This window comes from Ambystoma mexicanum, chromosome 10 (assembly GCF_040938575.1).
Source record: "Ambystoma mexicanum isolate Mex_15411 chromosome 10, UKY_AmexF1_1, whole genome shotgun sequence".
Lineage (NCBI taxonomy): Eukaryota > Metazoa > Chordata > Amphibia > Caudata > Ambystomatidae > Ambystoma > Ambystoma mexicanum.
In genome coordinates, this window is record NC_090932.1 from 877,548,256 (window position 1) to 877,567,723 (window position 19,468).

General features: G+C 49.2%; 1 protein-coding gene across 4 annotated transcripts in view; it reads right to left on the minus strand.

Annotated features, from left to right (window-relative positions):
• The window catches only part of ACAP2 (ArfGAP with coiled-coil, ankyrin repeat and PH domains 2), a 1,585,345-nt gene that overhangs the window by 1,259,163 nt on the left and 306,714 nt on the right, over nucleotides 1-19,468 (minus strand). For all 4 annotated transcript variants that reach the window (XM_069618585.1, XM_069618583.1, XM_069618582.1 and 1 more), the window contains exon 4: nucleotides 14,627-14,680. In XM_069618585.1, coding sequence (XP_069474686.1) covers nucleotides 14,627-14,680 — 54 coding nt within the window. The remainder of the gene's footprint in view (nucleotides 1-14,626; nucleotides 14,681-19,468) is intronic.

The window sequence follows — 19,468 nt, forward strand, 5'->3', positions numbered from 1 at the left end:
AAGTGAAAAAGCGTGCCGTATTTCTCGAAGCTAAAGCTGTAGTAGAAAAATGGAACTGAAGCCAATGGGCGCTGCGTGTTCTATATATGCCTTCGATGACATCCTCGAGACGGAGGCCTTCGAGGGACATTGAGTCGGCACCATGGACGCAGTGCCCTCTGCCGTATTTTTTTTTTTCCGAAGCAGCTAATGCTGGGTATCATATCAAAGATGAGGAATACGATGGAGAACACAATCCATTCAAAACATTTTATGACACAATTGGGGATGGGAGGGGCAAGACACAGCATCTAGCAAGGTCTAGTATGATGAGACGAAACATGTGGGAAGAGAGAGTGCTAATGGCACTTGCTATGTGTGCACGCTCATCTCACACGTTACATGGACACCAAAACAATTCGTACCCCAAGAGGTAACAGCAGGGAAGGAGGGATGCCTAATGCATCCGTTGCGATGTAAAACTCTGGGCCTAGTTCAGGGACAAACGGTAGAAGTTCACTGGATAGATGAAGGGGAAGAAGTATATGTTGATGATTAAATACAGGTAAAGAACATGTCCAAAAAAAAGAAGCCACAAAGCATATAATACTGGAATATGTCAAGGAGGGGAAAGCGGTTCCTCACGACCTACAGGAGGGTGTACCTCAAATATTAAACAGGGCATGATGTCCCATGGTGCCACATGAGACCCCTGAGGAGAGTATGGGGTTTGGTGTTTCACGATGGAAAATGGGAACGGGGGATGGCACAGTGTTGCGCAGAGGGATTAGCAGGATTTGAGGATAGGGTGGTGAGAAAAATAAACAACAGTTGTTGGGCAGTATGGAATGCGCATATACATGCTTTGACCTGAATAGATGAGACATCAACCAGTACATAAAGCCTCTTACACAATTTTCTTCTTTGATTTTCAGAGCCACAGGGACCACCGTAGTGGGGCGAAAACTAGCTGCGGGATGACAATGAGCATCCTGGCACTGCAAATTGGCACAGCGGCATTGATGATCATTGGTAGACCTGTGGATCAAACGCTCAGTTGCCTCCAGACCGGGGAGGGGTGTGTGCCCTCGTCACATTCCACAGCCCTGCTTTGGTTGTGCCTCAAGCAGATTTGTTACCATTCAACTAGATCCCTGCATATTGACAAATGAATATAAGGAGAGGGCAAGAGGCAATGGGAGGACATGAGAGAACGATGACCAGAAGGAACAGAAGAAGCAACTATGCATCAGAAGAATACTCACAAAGCCTGGATGCCACACTTCAGGCTATTCAGCAAAGCATCTGTCTTTTTTGCCTCACCGCTACCTCCTCGGGTGCAAGCAGTCACTAATGCCAAGTGGCTGCAGATCACCAAATATGAGGTGCTACAGCTGGCAAATGCAACCGAGAAAGGATTGAATTGAGTAAGGAAGGGACTCTATGCTTGGCAGCACTGAAAACTGCTTTGTTTTGGACATGACAACAGCCATGGAGGGCGGGATCCGATACAAAATAGGCAGGAGTTGCTAGAAAGCAATACCCGCCAATGGGACACACAGAGGCTGTCGAGGAGCTCCGAACCCTACACGAAAGAATTACGAAAGACACACATGATACTACATCTGCCAATTGGTTGGACTCACTGTTCGCCCGGGTGCCCAAGTGGCTGGCGACACAATTCAAGATAACTGTCCCCATGCTCGTCCTGATGTTCGCAGGAAAAGAGTTTAGTAGTATATAACGTCCGCACTTGAGGGTGGAATGGAGGGTAGCAAAAAGAGGCCAGGCACTTTGGAACGAACGGTGGAAAAGACTAAGTGGAGGTGGTGTTTGCATTGCCGCCACCGAATGTGGAAGATGCTTTTTGGGTAGCGTGTTCCTCAGATTGGCGGGACTGCGTGGTAATAGGTTCTACCTTAGACGGGTATGAAGAAGAGGAAGGGGACAGGGTAACAAGGCTATGGATGCCCATAAACAGAGGGCAAAGAAATGGGTAGAAAAAATGTGTCGATCGATAAACGCAAGGGAGGAATACAGTGAAGGTTCTGATTCAGCGTTTTCCATGGCGCGTACGCACCAGTTGCAGGAATGATGTGGGTAGCAGGGGGAACCCCAGACACTGGACAGGATATCATTGACGGCTGTTATAAAGAGGTCTAGGGCACGCATGCAGTCTGAGAAGACAGGGAACAAGATTGGTGTGGCAGTGCTGAAGGGGTGACCTGGGGGGCTCTGGGTGTGTGGAACAGGGGCGCAAGATAAATATGGTGGCATAACACGTGGGGTACTGCCGCGCCGCCAGTGTTGGGTGAAAACCACAGGTAAGTAGATCACATGGGTTAAACAGACATGGCAGTCCACATAAAATATGTGCGAACACCCTAAGGCAGCAGGGTGCTGGAAGAACAATGCAAGATGGCGGTTCCCAGGGGACAGCAATCACTGGGAATGGAACCAGCCGATACATACAAGGTCGACGGGCCAGGCTCACTGGTGCTCGCTGAGACCAGGGGGAATTAAAATGTACAAGAAAATGTTCAGGATGGCCCACTCGTAGCACGATCAGCAGTTTCAAATTGCCCTTTGGCAGGTGGGCCTTGGAAGAAGGCTGTGTGATGAAGGGTTGATCTGTGAAGAGCCAATCAGAAGGGGAGTTTTGGTGTTCCCGAAAGGCAGCAAGTATATTATGTCCTCGATGTCCACGAGGCCCCTCATTAATCGGATGCCGTTTGAATGTCTCCCTTTCCACCAGCTTAGGATGTCTGTCTGCCATTGCTCAGTGCACACAAGAAAAACAAAGTTCCGGAGGGCAGCACGATTACGTATTACACATTAGAATTAACTGATGGGGTGGAGCTGGAAGGAATGTGGCGTCACAGGGGAGGTGATTAACAAGGAGAGAGTCACAAATGTTTTGTTCCAATCATCTTCAACATATGTCCAGCTATAGGGGACTGATGAAGTCCCACCAATCAGCTTAGTAGGATGTTCAATAACTCGAAACACTAACAGCAACTGTTTCTCGCTATGCAAATAATGTTCTAACTGCATAAAAATTGTGACCGCAGTGGGCGGTGTGGTCAGCTCTCAATCAATTCTGTTCCACTGTGCAGTTTGATTTTTGCTTGCGCAGCTGTAATAAATGGCGTTACTTCTTGCCTGGTCTAAGCTTCGTTTTGGATTACTTCTGGTATCTAGCAGAGTATGTGCTGCTGATACAAGAGGAAGCGAGAGGAGGGCAAAAAGCACAGAAGAAGCATGCGAGGAGCTGAGAATGAGAATAGCCTACACAAGGTTGAGATTGAGAATAACCCAGAAGAGCTTGACAGTAAGAATATTCAGATTAGGGAGGACATTGGATCACAAATAACCCACGGGGGAATGAGATCAAAATAAGGAACTTATGAGGGGCAGATACTGAGTATCCCAGAAGGGGAAGACTCTAAAACCAGAAGGCAGAGAGGCGGGCAAACCTCAGAGACTGATACTGAGAATGAGAATAGCCAGCAGGAGATTGGCAGTCAGAATATCCCAAGCAGCTGTGAAACCAGAAGGCCACAAAGGGCAGAGATTGCAAATATCCCACGTGGAACATAGATCAGATAAAAGGAGCCCACATAGGGCAGATATTGCAGTATTCCATAAGGTGGTGACTACACACCAAGAATCCTAAAGCCAGAGACACTAGCAAGCCTAGGAGGGGCGGATATTGCGCGTAACCCAGAAAGGGGCAACTACAAAACAAGAATCCTAAAGCCAGAGAGATGAGCAAGCCTATGAAGGGCTGGTATTACAAGTACCCCTACAAGTACCCCGGAGGGGGGTATCTACAAAGCAAGAATGCCAACACCAGAGAGACCAGCTACGAGGGGCTGATAACAAGTACCTATGAAGGGGGTGCACAAAGGTACAGAAACCAGCAGCCTAACGAGCCAGATGGCTCAGGCCGAGCAAAGATGCACAAGATGCAAGATCATACTAGACTACAGCAGAGACATACTGTGGGGATTAAGTAAATAGACCTATCGAACACCAACCACTTTTTATATAAAGGACCTCTGAACTATTGAGTTTTCACGGGGGTCCCGAGTAGCATTCTCCACAATGATAAAAAGACTCAACGGACTAAACTTTTAACATTATTATTAGATCGAGGCCTGAGAGAGAGAGACAAACCAGAGAGAGAACTGGGTGGGACTCAAACCAAACAACCGATGACAAAGTACAGTGAAACCAACTTATTTAGGCCAGTTATACTGTTTAGTTTTAGTGATGGGATGAACATAGGAAAGACCATCAGCCTCTTCACGAGTTAGGCGGTATCTGGGTGCATATACCGCCGAGTGGTATTTGCGTTAACGCCATGATTTGTGGTGCACACAAAGTCCCATCACGAGTTTGCGGGCACAAGGACACGGACCTGGCGTTAACGCAAATAGTGTCCGGCGGTAACTGGCTGCAAACCCGAAAAATCAGCATACATTGTGTTACTGTCGACATCCCGCGCTCTGAGGGTGGGCTAATAGCGCCGCAGGAAATGCGTCACCACCGGAACGGGAAGGGAATAGTTTCTTACCTTAACTCCATTTCTCCAGCATTGGTATCTTTCATGGATTCACATGCTTAGAATATTCCCCGTCGTCAGGCTGGGAATCCTCAGTAAGTTATATAGACATTTTCCATAGGAAAAATTCCAAAACTTGTGTCCTATCTACGTCGTTTTGGGCCGTGCACGCCGGCGCCACTAGGACGTAGGGGTATATATAGCTCCGCTCCAGCGGCTCCCTCAGATTTCAGCCCCCAAAGTAGTATGGGGGATCTCTGGTTTGCATGCTCAGGGGAGGCCGGTGGGCGCATGTGAATCCATGAAAGATACCAATGCTGGAGAAATGGAGTTACAGGTAAGAAACTATGCCCTTCTCCAGCATTGGATCTTTCATGGATTCACATGCTTAGAATAGATTGTATAGCAGTATCCCCCAACATTGGAGGCGTGTATGCAAACCAACATCACAACAAGCACAGTGCCCACTTACTATTGTAACACAACATTATAGCATGTTAACTGTAAAAGACACAACACTTTAATGCATAGTTGCCGAAGGATGCAATCCCACTAGGGGCTTACCTTATTGGAACAGGTGACGTAGTACTGCCCGCCCCATCTGTGTATCTTCAGCATGTTGCTGTGCGAGACAGTAATGTCGGGTAAACGTATGTGGTACTGACCAGGAACCCACCTGGCAGATATCCCCCAGCGGCATTCCGGACCACAAAGCCGTCGACGACGATGTAGATCTCGTCGAATGGGCCCTTGGACGCTTGTCTAGTGGCTTTCCGGCCTTGGAATGACAATAAGAAATGGCCGAAGACACCCACCTGGATAGTCCTTGTTTTGAAATCGCTTTACCCCTAGCCGCAGGACCATAAGCTACGAAGAGTTGTCTTGTGTCTCTGAAGCTTCGAGTGCGATGGAGATAAAATTTCAAAGCTCTTTTCACGTCCAATGTATGGAGAGTCTTCTCTGCCACTGAAGACGGTGTTGGAAAGAATGTAGGCAACACTATAGCCGCGTGTTTATGGAACATGGAAGGTACTTTAGGTATGAAATGCGGGTTAGTGGCCAGCACGACTTTATTACTGAAAAACCTCAAATACGGAGGGTCGATCACTAGAGCTTGTATTTCCGACAGGCGACGAGCAGATGTAATGGCCACCAGGAAAGCCAATTTCCAAGACGAAAATTTTAATGATGTCGATGACATTGGTTCAAAAGGGGGTTTCATCAGGGCTGCCAGGACCAGGTTCAGACTCCAGATCGGAGGAAACTTCTTCTTGGGAGGAAAGGTTCGAAATAACCCTTTAAGGAAGTGTTTAACTAGGCAGTCACTGAACAGTGGCGTGGAGTGTCTCTTCCAAGTAAATCTCGAGATGGCAGCTAGATGCACCTTTATAGATGAAACAGATAACCCGTTATTTGCCAGGAGCAACAAGTATGGTAGGAGTTGTTCCCGTGTGATCGCTCGCGGGACCAGACCTGGTTGACCTGCGCACCATATGCAGAACCTTTTCCATTTGTATGTGTATGAAATGTTCGTGGAAGGTGCCCTTGAGGCTTGCAAAATACGACGGCAATCCGCTGGAATCGCTAAAGCGCCAAACTCGGCAAAATCAGGAGCCAGGCCGTCAGACTGAGCTTGTCCGGGTCGTGATGCCAAACGGCCCCTTTCTCCTGAGACAGAAGGTTGGGGATCTTCTGGAACCTCATTGGATCTGCTGCTGAGAGGTGAAGTAGATCAGAGAACCACACTTGTCTGGCCCAATACGGGGCCAGCTGGATCACCCGACAAGGATATCTGTGGATCCATTGCAGAGTCTGACGGATGAGAGGGAATGGGGGGGAAGGCATACAGAAACTTGCCCGTCCACGGGAAGGAGAATGCGTCCCCTAGCGAGTCTTGTTGTGGCCACCTGCTCGCGTATTGGGAGCATTTCTTGTGGTCTCTCGTCGCAAAGAGATCGAGGGCCGGATGACCCCATTCCGCGAAGACACGGTGCAGTTGCTGATCGTTCAGTTCCCATTCGTGTACACAATTCATCTCTCTGCTGAGAGCATCCGCTTGCACATTTTTTACTCCCGGTAAGTGGAACGCCAACAGATGTAGGTCGTGTTGTAGGGCCCAATGCCAGATCTCCTGGGCTTCCGTCAACAGGCTCCTGGAGCGAGTTCCTCCCTGCTTCCATAGATAAAACATGCTTGTCGTGTTGTCTGTCATGATTCTCAGCACTGAGCCCTTCATCTGTGGCAGAAAAGATTTTAGGGCCCAACGCACCGCCCTCAACTCTAGCAGGTTGATGTGGAGGGAGGACTCTTCTGATGACCAACGACCCTGAACCTGTAAGGAGTCCAGATGAGCTCCCCACCCAGTCAGAGAAGCATCCGTAACCACTGTCTTCTGGAACACAGGCTCCAGTAAGGGCATTCCCTTCGTTAGGTGTATGGGGATTCTCCACCATTGAAGCACCTGCACGAGCTGGCCGTTGACGATCAACTTGTCCGACCAGCGTGCTCGACTCTGTGCCCATCGATCCGCCAAGAATTCCTGAACAGGCCTCATGAAGAGGCGACAGTTGTCTATCAAGGGTATGCAGGACGACATGGTCCCCAGCAGGGACATGTACCTTCGTACTGACACTCTGGTGTCAACCTCACATTCCGATGCCTTTTGTTGCAGTCTGTGAATCCTTTCGAGGGATGGCTTCACCAGTCCCGACTGTGTGGAACTCTGCCCCCAAAAAGACCAAGGTCCTTGAAGGCTTTAACGAGGACTTGTCGAAGTTCACTGCGAAGCACAAACGTTGCAGGAGGGACAGGGTGGCATCTAGGCTTTCTTGTGCCCTTTCTGGAGACAGTCCCCTCACTAGCCAATCGTCCAAATAAGGGTACACATGGTGACCTTCCTTTCTTAACCAGGCTGCTATTGGAGCCAGACATTTGGTGAACGTCCTGGGGGGCGATTTTAGGCCGAACGGGAGGACCTTGAACTGATAGTGGGTTTGTCCAACGACGAACCGCAGAAATCTTTTGTGCCGTCGACACATCGGGATATGGAAGTATGCGTCCTGAAGGTCTAGCGACGACAAATAATCTCCGGGTTGTATCGATCGGATCACCTCCTGAAGCGTCAGCATTTTGAATTTTAAATTCTTGAGCAGTTTGTTGAGCGCTCGTAGATCCAGAATGGGACGCCATTTTCCATTTGGTTTCTTAACGACAAAGTACCGGGAGTACACTCCCTGTCCTTTTTCTGCCACCGGGACCAGTTCTATAGCCCCTTTCTGCAGCATAAGCGCCACCTCCTGCAGTAGTATTTGAAGGTGGGGCTGGGCCGAGAACACCGGTGAAATGTGTGGTGGCTTGCCCTTGAACTGTAGAGAGTGGCCCAGATGAATTGTGTCCAAAACCCATCGGTATGTTATGCGCTCTCACTCGTTGATGCGACGAGACACTCGACTCCCCAGGACGCCCTGAAGCAGGTCATTGTTGGTTTGTTTATCTTTCGTCGACGAAGGGTAGGCACCCCGCCATCTGGAGGTTTGGTAATCTCTGCCTCTATGAGAAGATTGGGCCGCACGCCTGTAGCCTTGAGACGAGTAGGAGGGTCTGCTGAAACCCCGGTCTCTAGATGACCCAAACCGGGAGTTACCAGAGGCCCCTCTGAAAGGACGAAAGGAGAAAGAAAATTCCTACCACTCTCGAGGGCTCCGAGTGACCGTGCCGTGTCGGTATCCTCTTTCATGCCCTTCAAGGCCTCATCAACGTTTTCACCGAACAGTTGCTCCCCTTCACACGGCATATCCAAGACTTTATATTGCACCTCCGGTCTGAACGTAGTGCACTTGAGCCAGGCTTGTCTACGTAGAACTACGCCATTATTGATTTGCTTAAAACCGGACTCGGCTAGGTCGACGGCAATGTTTATAGCATGGTTGGGAGGCCTCCTCTCCTTCCCGCACTAGCAACATTGCAGACTTTCTATGTTCCTCTGGCAAATGCTCCAAGATAGGAGTCAGTCGGTGCCACATTTCCCAGTCATACCTAGACATAATCGCCAAGGAGTTGGCTGCTTTAACTGTAGTCGCGCCGAGGGACAGCATCTTCTTGCCGAAAGCGTCCTGTCTCCTGGCCGCGTTGTCTGGAGGGGTCGTGTATTTATGTTGAGACCTGGCCTTTCTCGCTGCCGCCGCCGATACCACCGACTCCGGCGAAGGTTGAGACGTCAGGCACTTGGGAGTCGATTCCGGAGCCTTGACCTTCTCCAAACGACCTTTCACTGCCGGTTCAGAGAACGGGTGCCGCATGGTCTTCAGGCCCTCTTGCCAGACATGATCCAAAATCGGGATGGCGAATATGGATTTCCTTCTCTTGCCCACATGATCAAAAAGAAAACAATCCTTTTTCTCCTCTTCAGGGACGAGGCCAAACTCCGAACACGCCTTACTCATCATGGCATGTAATGCAACCAGGTGGATAGTGAGATGTCTGAACCTGATCCCTCACGGTCAGAGTCTTATAGTTCTCCTTCTTGCAGGGTAGGGCAATCTTCCGGCGCGTGGGAAGCGGCCGTAATCCTGGTCGCCGAGCGAGGAGCCAGGCCCGGCTCGTCGACGAATGGCGTAGACTGTAGCCGTGTCAGGGCCCCAGGCTGGGGTATTTGTGTGTCCAACCGCTGTAATAGTTTCTGTAGCGTATTTAGCACCTCCAAGGACAGAACCGCCTGGGGGTTCATTAATGACGAGGTAGTAGGGATGGAACCCAAACCCAAGAGCGACATCGCGCTGGTCGGCTACAGACCCAGATCGGTTGGGCGCGCGACCGTCGCGTTCGTCAGCCGACGAGATGGAGAAAGTCGCCTCTGGTTGAAGCAGGGCCTCCGGAGGGACGGATCAAAAACCTCCGGTTGCCATCCCATCGACGGGACCACCGTTGACGATATGTTTCCTACCGCAGTCTGACATGTGGGAGGAGCCGCCGATGACACAGGCGTCGACGAGCGGGTCGTCGGCGAAGCCAGTGGCGCAGGGTCTTGAGGTGTTCCCGCCGCTTTTGGGGCCGACTTGCTGGCAGCAGCCTCTCGACTCAAGGTAGACTTATGACGGTCTCCTGAGGAGGATTTAGATGGTTCTTTTCTCTCCTTTTTAGATGAGGAGGAAGAAGACGGCGCCTTGTGTGAAGAGGAGGAGGCCTTCGAATGTTTCTCTGAGGGTCGTTTTTTGGATGCACGTGCCTTCTTCGTCGGGGGGTCCGACTTTCTTTTTGAGGCCGTGGAGCCCACCTCCGATGCCGGGTACGCACCCGCTCCGTCATTGAGCCAATCGACCAGGCGTCTTTTATGATCTTTGAGGGTTTTCTGGGAGAAACCCTGACAGATTTCACAAGTGTCCGCCGTCTGGTGAGGATGAAGGCAGTAAAATGCAGTCCATATGACCATCCCCTTCGTACACCTCCTTAAGGCCAGACGTAGCACACGGACGAAACAACGCCTATCCAGACATTCTCTTGAGAAGAACAAACAGTTGCAGAAGTAGAAACAACAACCTAACCAAATAGCAGATACGCGAGGTAATCCCACCACTTTGGAAGACGGTTGAAATCTGAGGGAGCCGCGGGGGCGGAGCTATATATACCCCTACGTCCTAGTGGCGCCGGCGTGCACAGCCCAAAACGACATATATAATATAACTTACCGAGGATTCCCAGCCTGACGACGGGGAATATTCTAAGCATGTGAATCCATGAAAGATCCCATGCTGGAGAAACAAAGCAGCATCCATTTTGGAAATCACAATCCACCAAAAATCACAGCCTCTGGAAGCCATCCACACGCGAAATCACTGGAAAATGTCTCAGGAGCATGTCAGGGGGAAGTCTGCGCTGGACAGGGTGTGTAAACCCAAGTTTTAAGACTCTGAACTGGCAATACTGGTGGAGGCCCACCAGGATGAGCTCTATGTCCCACAGCAGAAAAAGACAGGCTCACAGAGACGCACCCAGATCTGGACATCCATCAGCCAGACAGCGATGGGCTGTGTCCCCAGGGATGGAGAGGACTGCTGCAAACGCTTCAAAGACCTGCGGGTTCTTGTCCAGTGCCTCCTGGCCCAGCACATGCCGACTGGCGGAGGGCCACCACCACCACCCTCATCGACATGACTTTGATTGAAGGAGTGGGAGGAGCAGAGGCAGGCACTGGACCCAGGAGGTTGCAGGCGAGTCACCCCCCCATACAAATAGCATTGTGACTGGTCCACCAGTCCATTTCGGTGTGAATGTCTGACATCCGGGCACTGTGAGTGGGTGCAGTGCGTGTGGCTTACCACAGCCACCCACAACTGGACCCTTGTACCAGTGCAACCAAGCGACCCCAGGTATCCAGACTAGTCAGCAGTGCATCCAATGTACAAATGTAAGCACCATATATATATATATATATATACACACACACACACACACACACACACACACACACCCCCCTCCCCCCCCCAGCAACGTCAGATGTGTATTACCAACCACCCCTTACTGACAGCAGCATGCCAGCGGTGTATTCACATCAGAGACATGAAAATGCCATCTCAACAAGTCAGAACTGTGTTCCCCTCCCACGTAGTATGCCCCAGCAATACAAACATTGTGCATACCAAACAGGTTATGCCCCAGCACGATAGAAACTGTCCTCTCACCCCCCTGCAGACCATGAAATGCATGAAACTAATTTTAGTTGTCCTGTCCTCATACCATACTCTATGTACCCTACAGGCACGCAGGCGTCATCGGAGGGCAATGTGGATGAAGAGGAGGCAGGCCCATCCCGACGTCTGCCCAAACGCGCCTCCACCAGCACCACCACACCGTGAAGGGCCCGGCACGATAAGCCAAGGCGGAGGACACACCCCACCCCACTGCAGCAGGGTCTCACCACCTCAACGGCCCCAATCCACCAGGGTCTCACGACCTCCACGGCCAAAAGCCACCAGGGTCTCACAGGATGTAGAGGTTGCCACCAGTGCAACCACCCCAGAGGACGGCAACTCATCCTGTGAGGAGCAGCATGGTGTACCTGTGTTGTCACCAATTCACAAGTTCGGAGCAGCAAATGGTCACACCCCAAGGGACCACAGAGCATGTGCATAGTCCAAGTCACAGTCCCCATGTTTCTGCATGCCGCCGTCACACACACACACACACACACACACACACACACACACACACATCACCTACTGGCAGCCCCACCAACAGCACCCCCACTACCCTGCGTAGACCTGCCAAGCCGATCAGCCCAACACCTAACAGAGCCACAGCTCCAGGAACAGCAGTCATGGCACGCCAGGACGTGACTGAGGCACGTCCGATGCGTATCGAGGGCATGGCCGTCCAACACAACCGCCACATAAAGACCATCAGCACTGCGATCCGGGGGCAGCAAAAACCATGGCGCAGGACAATGCCTGCACCTGTAAAGTGGTGGAGGGATGTACTTGCGGCTCTCACATGGTTTGGGCAGAACTATACGAGGTGCAATCTGTGCATGCAGAGCAGATGCATGAGGCCAATAAACTCCTCCGCCAGCAGCTGCAGTTGGCTGTATCGCTGCCATCAACCTCAAACCCCACCAAGGTATCCCTACAGGGTTCACCCAGGCGTCGTTCCCTGCGCCATTCACAACGGCACTCACCTGAAGGTGGAGGACATGGAAAGCGAAAACTTCCTTCCTAGATGGACAATGCACTGTTGGCCTGAGGGCCGGGCACATGGATCAATATGCACTGTGTTTGGGAGGGGGGGGGGGGAATGTGTGCTGGGGAGTTGGTGGGGGGAGGGTGGAATGTTTGCTGGGGAGTTGGTGGGGGGGAAGTGGGAATGTGTGCTGAGGAGTTGGTGGGGGGAGGGGGATTTGTGCCATGCTAATTAAAGCCCATTGAAACTTGACAGAAAGATTGGACATTCATGATTGTGTTCAAGTGCAGTTTATTTGATAAGTGATCTTCGTGACATGTAGGCATCCACCAAATCAAAAGAAATTGTCATTCAACGCCTATCTGGCCAACCTCCCCTGCCCTCCCCTCCTCTCCCCTAAACCCATCCTTGTGTGCATTGGCCCCCCAGCAATGGGCACATGGTCATCGTCACTCCCATCCCCTGCCTGTTGCGCATCAGCATCAGGGGGTAGTGGCAAAGGCCTACGGCAGCAGATGTTTTGCAGCATGGCACAGGTGAGTACAATTTTCCCTACTTTATCTGGCGCATACATCTGTGCCCCTCCTGTACAGTCTAGGCACCGGAAACATGCCTTCAACAAACCAAATGTCCTTTCCACACATATGCGGGTATGACTGTGGGCATTGTTATATGCCAGCTCTGCGGGAGTTTGTGGATTCCGCACAGGGATCATCAGCCATGTGAACTGCAGGCATAACGAATCACCTGCAGGGGACGACATGTGTACATTAGGCCTAGGTTGCTTCACTGGGTGTGCAAGGGATATGTATCAATTCGCTATGCACTATGGTCATCTATTTGTGCAATGGGTACATGCTATGTCATATTGGTATACATCCATCATCTTTAGGGACATGCATGATCTGACCCCTACATGCAACCTATGTCCATGAGCAAGGTGTTCTGTGGCAGGTTACATTTGCATGCACTTGGTGTTAATGGACTTGCAGCAGTGTATGATGGACTATGTGTATCAATATGTTTGTAACACTCATGCTGAACAAGTAACGCCATGTTTCAACTTGTCCTTTGATTATGGTGTCTTCATGTGCCCCGGGTTTGCACTGCAGTGTGCACCATGTCCCTTGTTGACAACTTTCAACATGCACCACCCCCTGGGTTTGATTGGAACAGTGCTGTATCCGTTACGTCAGGATGAGGCTCTCGTCATGTCTGCCTGTTCATGGACAATGTTTATTAGTAGTGGGTTGTGGCTGGTATAGCGTTTGCTACATGGCACATTATTTTTATTTAGAATGCATCAAAATGGGCATTCAGGGGTCGCTCTTACTGGGATGTTCATGGTCGTGTATTTTCCTGTTCATCTACAGTGGTTTTGAGGATGGGTTTTGCATTGATCTCACTTAGCATTCCTGTATGGTGCCCTGGGTGAGGTTGCTCGCGGGTGTCAGGGTGAGAAGCAGCACTGCAACACAGACAAGGTGCATTTTGGTTGTTGTGTTTCCATATGTAATGGTGAATTCACAAGTGTGTGCCCATCACCTTCTGTGGGTTCTGTTGTGGGGGATGTGTGCATGTGTCCTTGTGTGCTACACACGCATGGAACTGGTGCTGTGATGTTGCTGGCTGTGTCTTCTGGTAGCATGCAAGGATTCAAATGCGTCTGCCCCACCCCACCCCACACATTTGGTGTACTTTGGCATGCATTTCTGGCAGGATTTGTTCTCACCCACTATCCATGTGCGTAGGCCTTGGTACCTCTCCATGTGGGCTAGCAGTGTGCTGTCGCGCAGTACCATGGAGTCGTGGGTGGATCCTGGGTAGCGGACGCAGCGGTGGGCGATAGGTCTGGGTTACAGGTCATCTGCACATTGAAAGAATGGAGATGCTTCTGATCCTGTAGGCTGCCTCATGGTCCTGGGGTGCAACCAGTGCAACATGTGTGCAGTCGAGGGCTGCAATCACGTTCAGGACTTGGGCAATGGCATAGAAATGTGCCTTGACATCGTTCATCTGTGCCTGGGTGGCGGGCAATGCCATGTGTTCATTCAGGAGACTTCTGCTGTTTCTTCACACTTCTCTTTTACACTCCGTAGTACAAATGATGTTAATTGACCAGAGATAACCGGTTTAGTGCAAACCTAAGCAATCCCACCCTCCCCACACACCCGAGACAATGTGCGTATCAGAGCAAAATTAGCTCCATAGTAACTGATGAAAAGGTCCAAGAAATACATTTTTTTAAAGATGATGTGAAAATGGCGACAGTGGCAACAGATCAAAGCCAAGGAAAGGGAAGACATGGGCGGGACGAAATAAAAAAATGGTCAGCTGTTCCAGAAATACTCTAGGGTGTACATGGCAAGATAGGTTAATTTAAGGAATTCTTCAATTTGCTGCACTTACTGTGTGGTAGTTGATCATTTCTTGTAGACTGTCTGAGAACTTTGTCAAGCTAGTCTGAAAACGAGAAAAAGGATACAAATATAAAAATAAATGTACAATAAAATATGTGGAATATACACAGAAAAATGCATTTCAGGCAATTTCATTAAAATGCAATTTCACATTAAGAGCTCAATTGTTTAAAAATGGAACTTTAAAACATGAATGAAGGTGCCTATTGTTTCCTTCTCATACTGACAATAGTGACAATTATCGTTGAGGGCTTTTTTCCTTTGACATACTGAGGATGATTTTGTGAGAAACATTTTATTGGGTTTTAAGATAGCCAAACAGGGATCAGCCAATCACAAATCAATACAAGATCACTGATAGGTAAACCTTCATCTCCCGCAACCCTTTGCACCCTCGCTCTTCCCCCGTCCAAAAAGACAAAACTCACCCCATCGAATGGTAGTGTAACATGGGGATATAGTACTGAAATTACCACTGCATCTACTTCTGAGATTGAAGACGTGAATCAGTTCTTGATGCATAGATCTGCATGTCACATTTAGTTTCTCCCTTTTTCCTCCCCTGACTTGGTTTTGTTTTTAGCTATTCATTTATAGGTCAAGCAAACTGAGTGCACATAGGTGCTGAGGACAAGTCTCCGGATCTCTCCACCTTGACTCAATGATCAATTTGGCTGCTGGAATCACTGTCGTCGTTCTCATTCCAATTGGCTTTTCTTTATTGGAAAACAAGGGGTAAATCTTCTTGTCCTGAATGTCCAAGGGGGGTTTAGGGTCTTTGCATCGAATATTTTCCATCAAGGGTCTTTTCCATCGAAAACTTTGCATTGAAAAAATTTGCATCGAATTCATTTTTTTATTCTTTTTTTAATGGGGCCCCAACCCCTTTTTTTACCCCTTTAAACTCCCTCCTCAAAAATGAACCCTTTAAAAACATGCATTCGGTGCATATGTTTTCGATGCAAATCCCTCGATGGAATGTAATTCGATGGAAAGTCTATCAATGGATTCCCCGATGTAAGCAAAAGTTCTTTTCACAGTTGGTGAATGACTATTGCTATGCTTTTAAATAGGTCAATAACACACCAGACTCGATTATCGCTTCACGAAGGAAAGCAATTAGGAGAGGGCATTGGAGTAAAGTCAGGATTGTCATAAAATGGAGTAAATGGTGAAGAGAATGTAAATTGTAAAGGAACTGCTAGACTATACCATGTCTGCAGTGTCGCCCTGGTTACGGAGTTAACAGAGAATGTGGTCTCGACAGTTTGGGTAGCCAGAGATTTCCCAGAAATAATGGGATGCCCCCCTAACCGTGTCCACGTTTCACCATTGTCTGTTCAACCTAACTGTACACCACTTCAATACATTTCTAAGTTACGCTATATTGTTCTGAGTTTCTGAAGGATAACAGCATGTCATCCACAAACATGGCCCCCATGTATTAGTCACTCCAAAATTACTTCTCTGTATTTCTGGATCCACCTTTACACTTCTTGCAAAGAGCCCCCTAGCCAATTAAAAAAGTAGGGGGGTGGAGAGCAGCCCTGTCTTGTTCCTCTATCCAGATGGAATAGCTTCAAAGGTCCTGCATTGACCATGGCCATGTAGGCTCCGCCAAGATGGTGTAGGTCCATTTAATACAATTATCACAAAATCCTGATATTGGAGTACAGACCACAGAAAATCACAGTTAACTGTCAAAGGCAGTCTTTGCATCGAGTACCAAGAGCAACGCGGGGATCTCAGGGAATCTTTTGGCATTTTCCATCAAACGTATAATTTTCCTGATATTATCAAATGTTAGTTGGTCCATTATCAAGCCTGTTTGGTCAGAATGAATAAGGTTGGGCAGTATAGGTTCAAATCTACGGGCCAGGATTTTCGCAGAGTTTCTCATCAACCTTCAGTAGAACACACATTTCCCGGTCTTTACACAGTCTTGAAATCACGTTGATAGCGGCCTCACTCATAGTTGACAAAATCTTGCCTGAAGCTAGGAAGCTAATGCAGACATAAATTTCAGGAGTTGTTTACAGAAATCGTTATACAAGTGACCAATAATACAATCAGGTCCAGGTGCTTTATTTACTCTTAGGGATTTTATGACCAGTACAATTTCTTCAGCTGTTATCAGGCTAGCCAACATATCCCTTTGCTCATTAGTGAGATGAAATAATGAGGATCCTTCCAAATATCGGTGGTAATCACTTTAGTTTTGTTCATAGGCTGTGTAAAGCTTCTTATAATACTCTCGAAAAGACTCGAGTTTAGTTTTTTCATCGGGATGGACATTCCTTTTTCATTCTTACGAGTTCTTATATGAGCTTGTGACGGTTTCGTTTTAAGAGCGTGGGCTAGCAATTTATGCGATTTGTTAGCTTTTTCACAAAACATGTATTTTAGGTTCAGTAATGTGTGTTCTGCTCTGCTGCATGCTACAGTGTTAAACTGTCCCTAACTGCAGTAAGTCGTTTCAGCAATTTATTGGATCCCTTGCACTTATATGGAGTTTCCAGAGATCGTAGTCCTAACAATTTTTCAATTTCAGATTAGTGTGAGCCCAAGACAAGGAACTTCCTACGGGTTACCAAGTTAAGAGTCCATGTGACATTGAATGATATGTCTTCAAGGGGGTTATCTTTAAAATAGTCCCTAGTCTGGTGCCGTTTCAGTACCAATGAATATTTGAAGAATTGTCTGGGAAGTATGCAGAATCAGGATGTGTGGATCAGGTAGTGAAAATTAATTTTACACTGATAGGTCAATTGTCCAATTATTATTTCCCCCATGATCGCCTCCGTTCTGGTCCCCAGAAATAAGCATGAAGCAAAAATAGAATCAGTACAGTTTTACACTCTGAACATGCAAAAAGGAAAAATCCTTTTCCATTTTATGGGAAGTTCGCCAGTTGTCAAAAGGGCCCAAGGCGGTAAACTCTTGTTTAGGTTTATTTCAGGCTTGGCTGTGTGCTTGCTGTCTTATCGAGTGGTCAAGTCTTTTATCTATTAAAATGTTCGAGTATGGAGACCACTAGGCACCTTGAACGTGTGAAAACCACAACACGAGACGGAAAATGGGAGTGCGTGTGCAGCAGAGTAATACGTCAGGAAGGCCTGAGATCACAAGAGACCGGGAACGGACCTCATGGAGGCACACCGCGTATAAGGAGCAGAGGACGAGTGCGGAATAGAAGGAGCAGTGTGGACCCCCAGGTGACCGACCCACAGACAAAGGGTCTCCCTGCCCATTGCCAGCTCCATAACCGGGAGAGCGGAGAGGTGGCATCTGAGGTGGGCACACTCTGGAGTTGGCGGCCCGGGGGATCCCAGAGGTGAGCACTGGGAGTACGCCTGGTGGCGGGAAAGAATGCTCCCTTGCCGTGAGAGAAGGAGAGACGCTGTGGAAGGCCTGCCGACGGACTGACGCGAGCCTAACCCAGCATGGGACACGTCCTGGAGGGACCACATAACCAGGAGCAAGGGGTCCCTGGATCCACCAAGGAGCATCCAGCACAGCTCGTCAGAGGGTAAGGAGCGCAGGACAATGCCGACAGGCCTATAAGTCGCCCCTGATACGGGCGGTCCCCGAAGACATAAAACGGGCACAGCAATTTGAGGCTCGCTCCCCCCTCCCCCAGACACATGCTGGGTGCTGCCTAAGAGTTGGAGTGCAAAGTCACGCCCACAGGAGTGCGCAGATAAAGAAGAGGCCTCAAAGGGAGTACAGTGTTGGGGGGGGGGGGGACACAGGACCAGAAAGGGACCCAAGTGTCCTAGTAATAAGGCAACACCAGATTCGGTAACCACAGGAAGCAGGGCCCCTACATTGACATAGGAGATGGATTGACAGTTCTCCCGACCAGGACGCAAGAACCGAGTCCACGGCAACAGAGGCGGAATGGGAGAACAGTTGGACTGCTGGTGAACTACAGTAGGCCAGGAGCAGACTGTGCTGGGGCTTAAGGGAGGAAAAAGCCCCGCTTCACATACCGCGGCTCCCCAGATAGGAGCAAGGCTGTACTTGCAGCTCACGGCAAGCATCCGGAAAGATTGTCTGAACTGCAACTGTATTGGAGAATCCCCTCGAGTTGCTCGACACAGGGAGAAAAGCGCACACAAGAGCATGACGTCTGGAGCACAGATCTACACGACCCCCGGTCACACTTAGTACGTCAAGACTGGAGAATAGCATGCCACGGCAAATAAACAAGATGCGCTAAACCCGAGGGGGACATGTACTAGAAAGTTGAGGCACACAGACCATAGTCGGCAACAACAGTGTAGTGCCACACAAGGATAAAAACCGGCACCGAATACAAGAGCTGCAAGAAGCACTCTGTGAAAAGGATACAGCCACTCCCGTGGCAGCTGGCACCAAAGCAGGAACATCAGAGACTCGAAACTCCGGGAAGACCAGAGTGGCAGGGAGAACCCCTGGCAGAGCAAATGGCAACGGGACATGTCCAAATTCTCCACAAAAGAAGATTCAGGATTCATCTCGGCGGAGATCAAGGCCCTCCGAGGAGATATACAGGCCTCTCTGGCAGAACCAACAGGCAGGATGAGTTCCGTGGAGGCCAAGGTGGGAGGGCTCGAGCACAATCAGCTGAACACTGACCTGGTAGAAATGAAATTAGACGCAAGGATGACTGAGTTAGAGAAAAGGGAAGAAGAGATACTATTCAAAATGGACAATCTCGAAAATAGGGAGAGACGCAACAAAATAAGAATATTGGGGCTGAAAGAATAGGGAACCTGGGACAAGTGGAACAGAAGGTCATGGGTCTGATAAACCAGCTCTTAAAGGCGGAAGGCGGCAAATCAGTGCA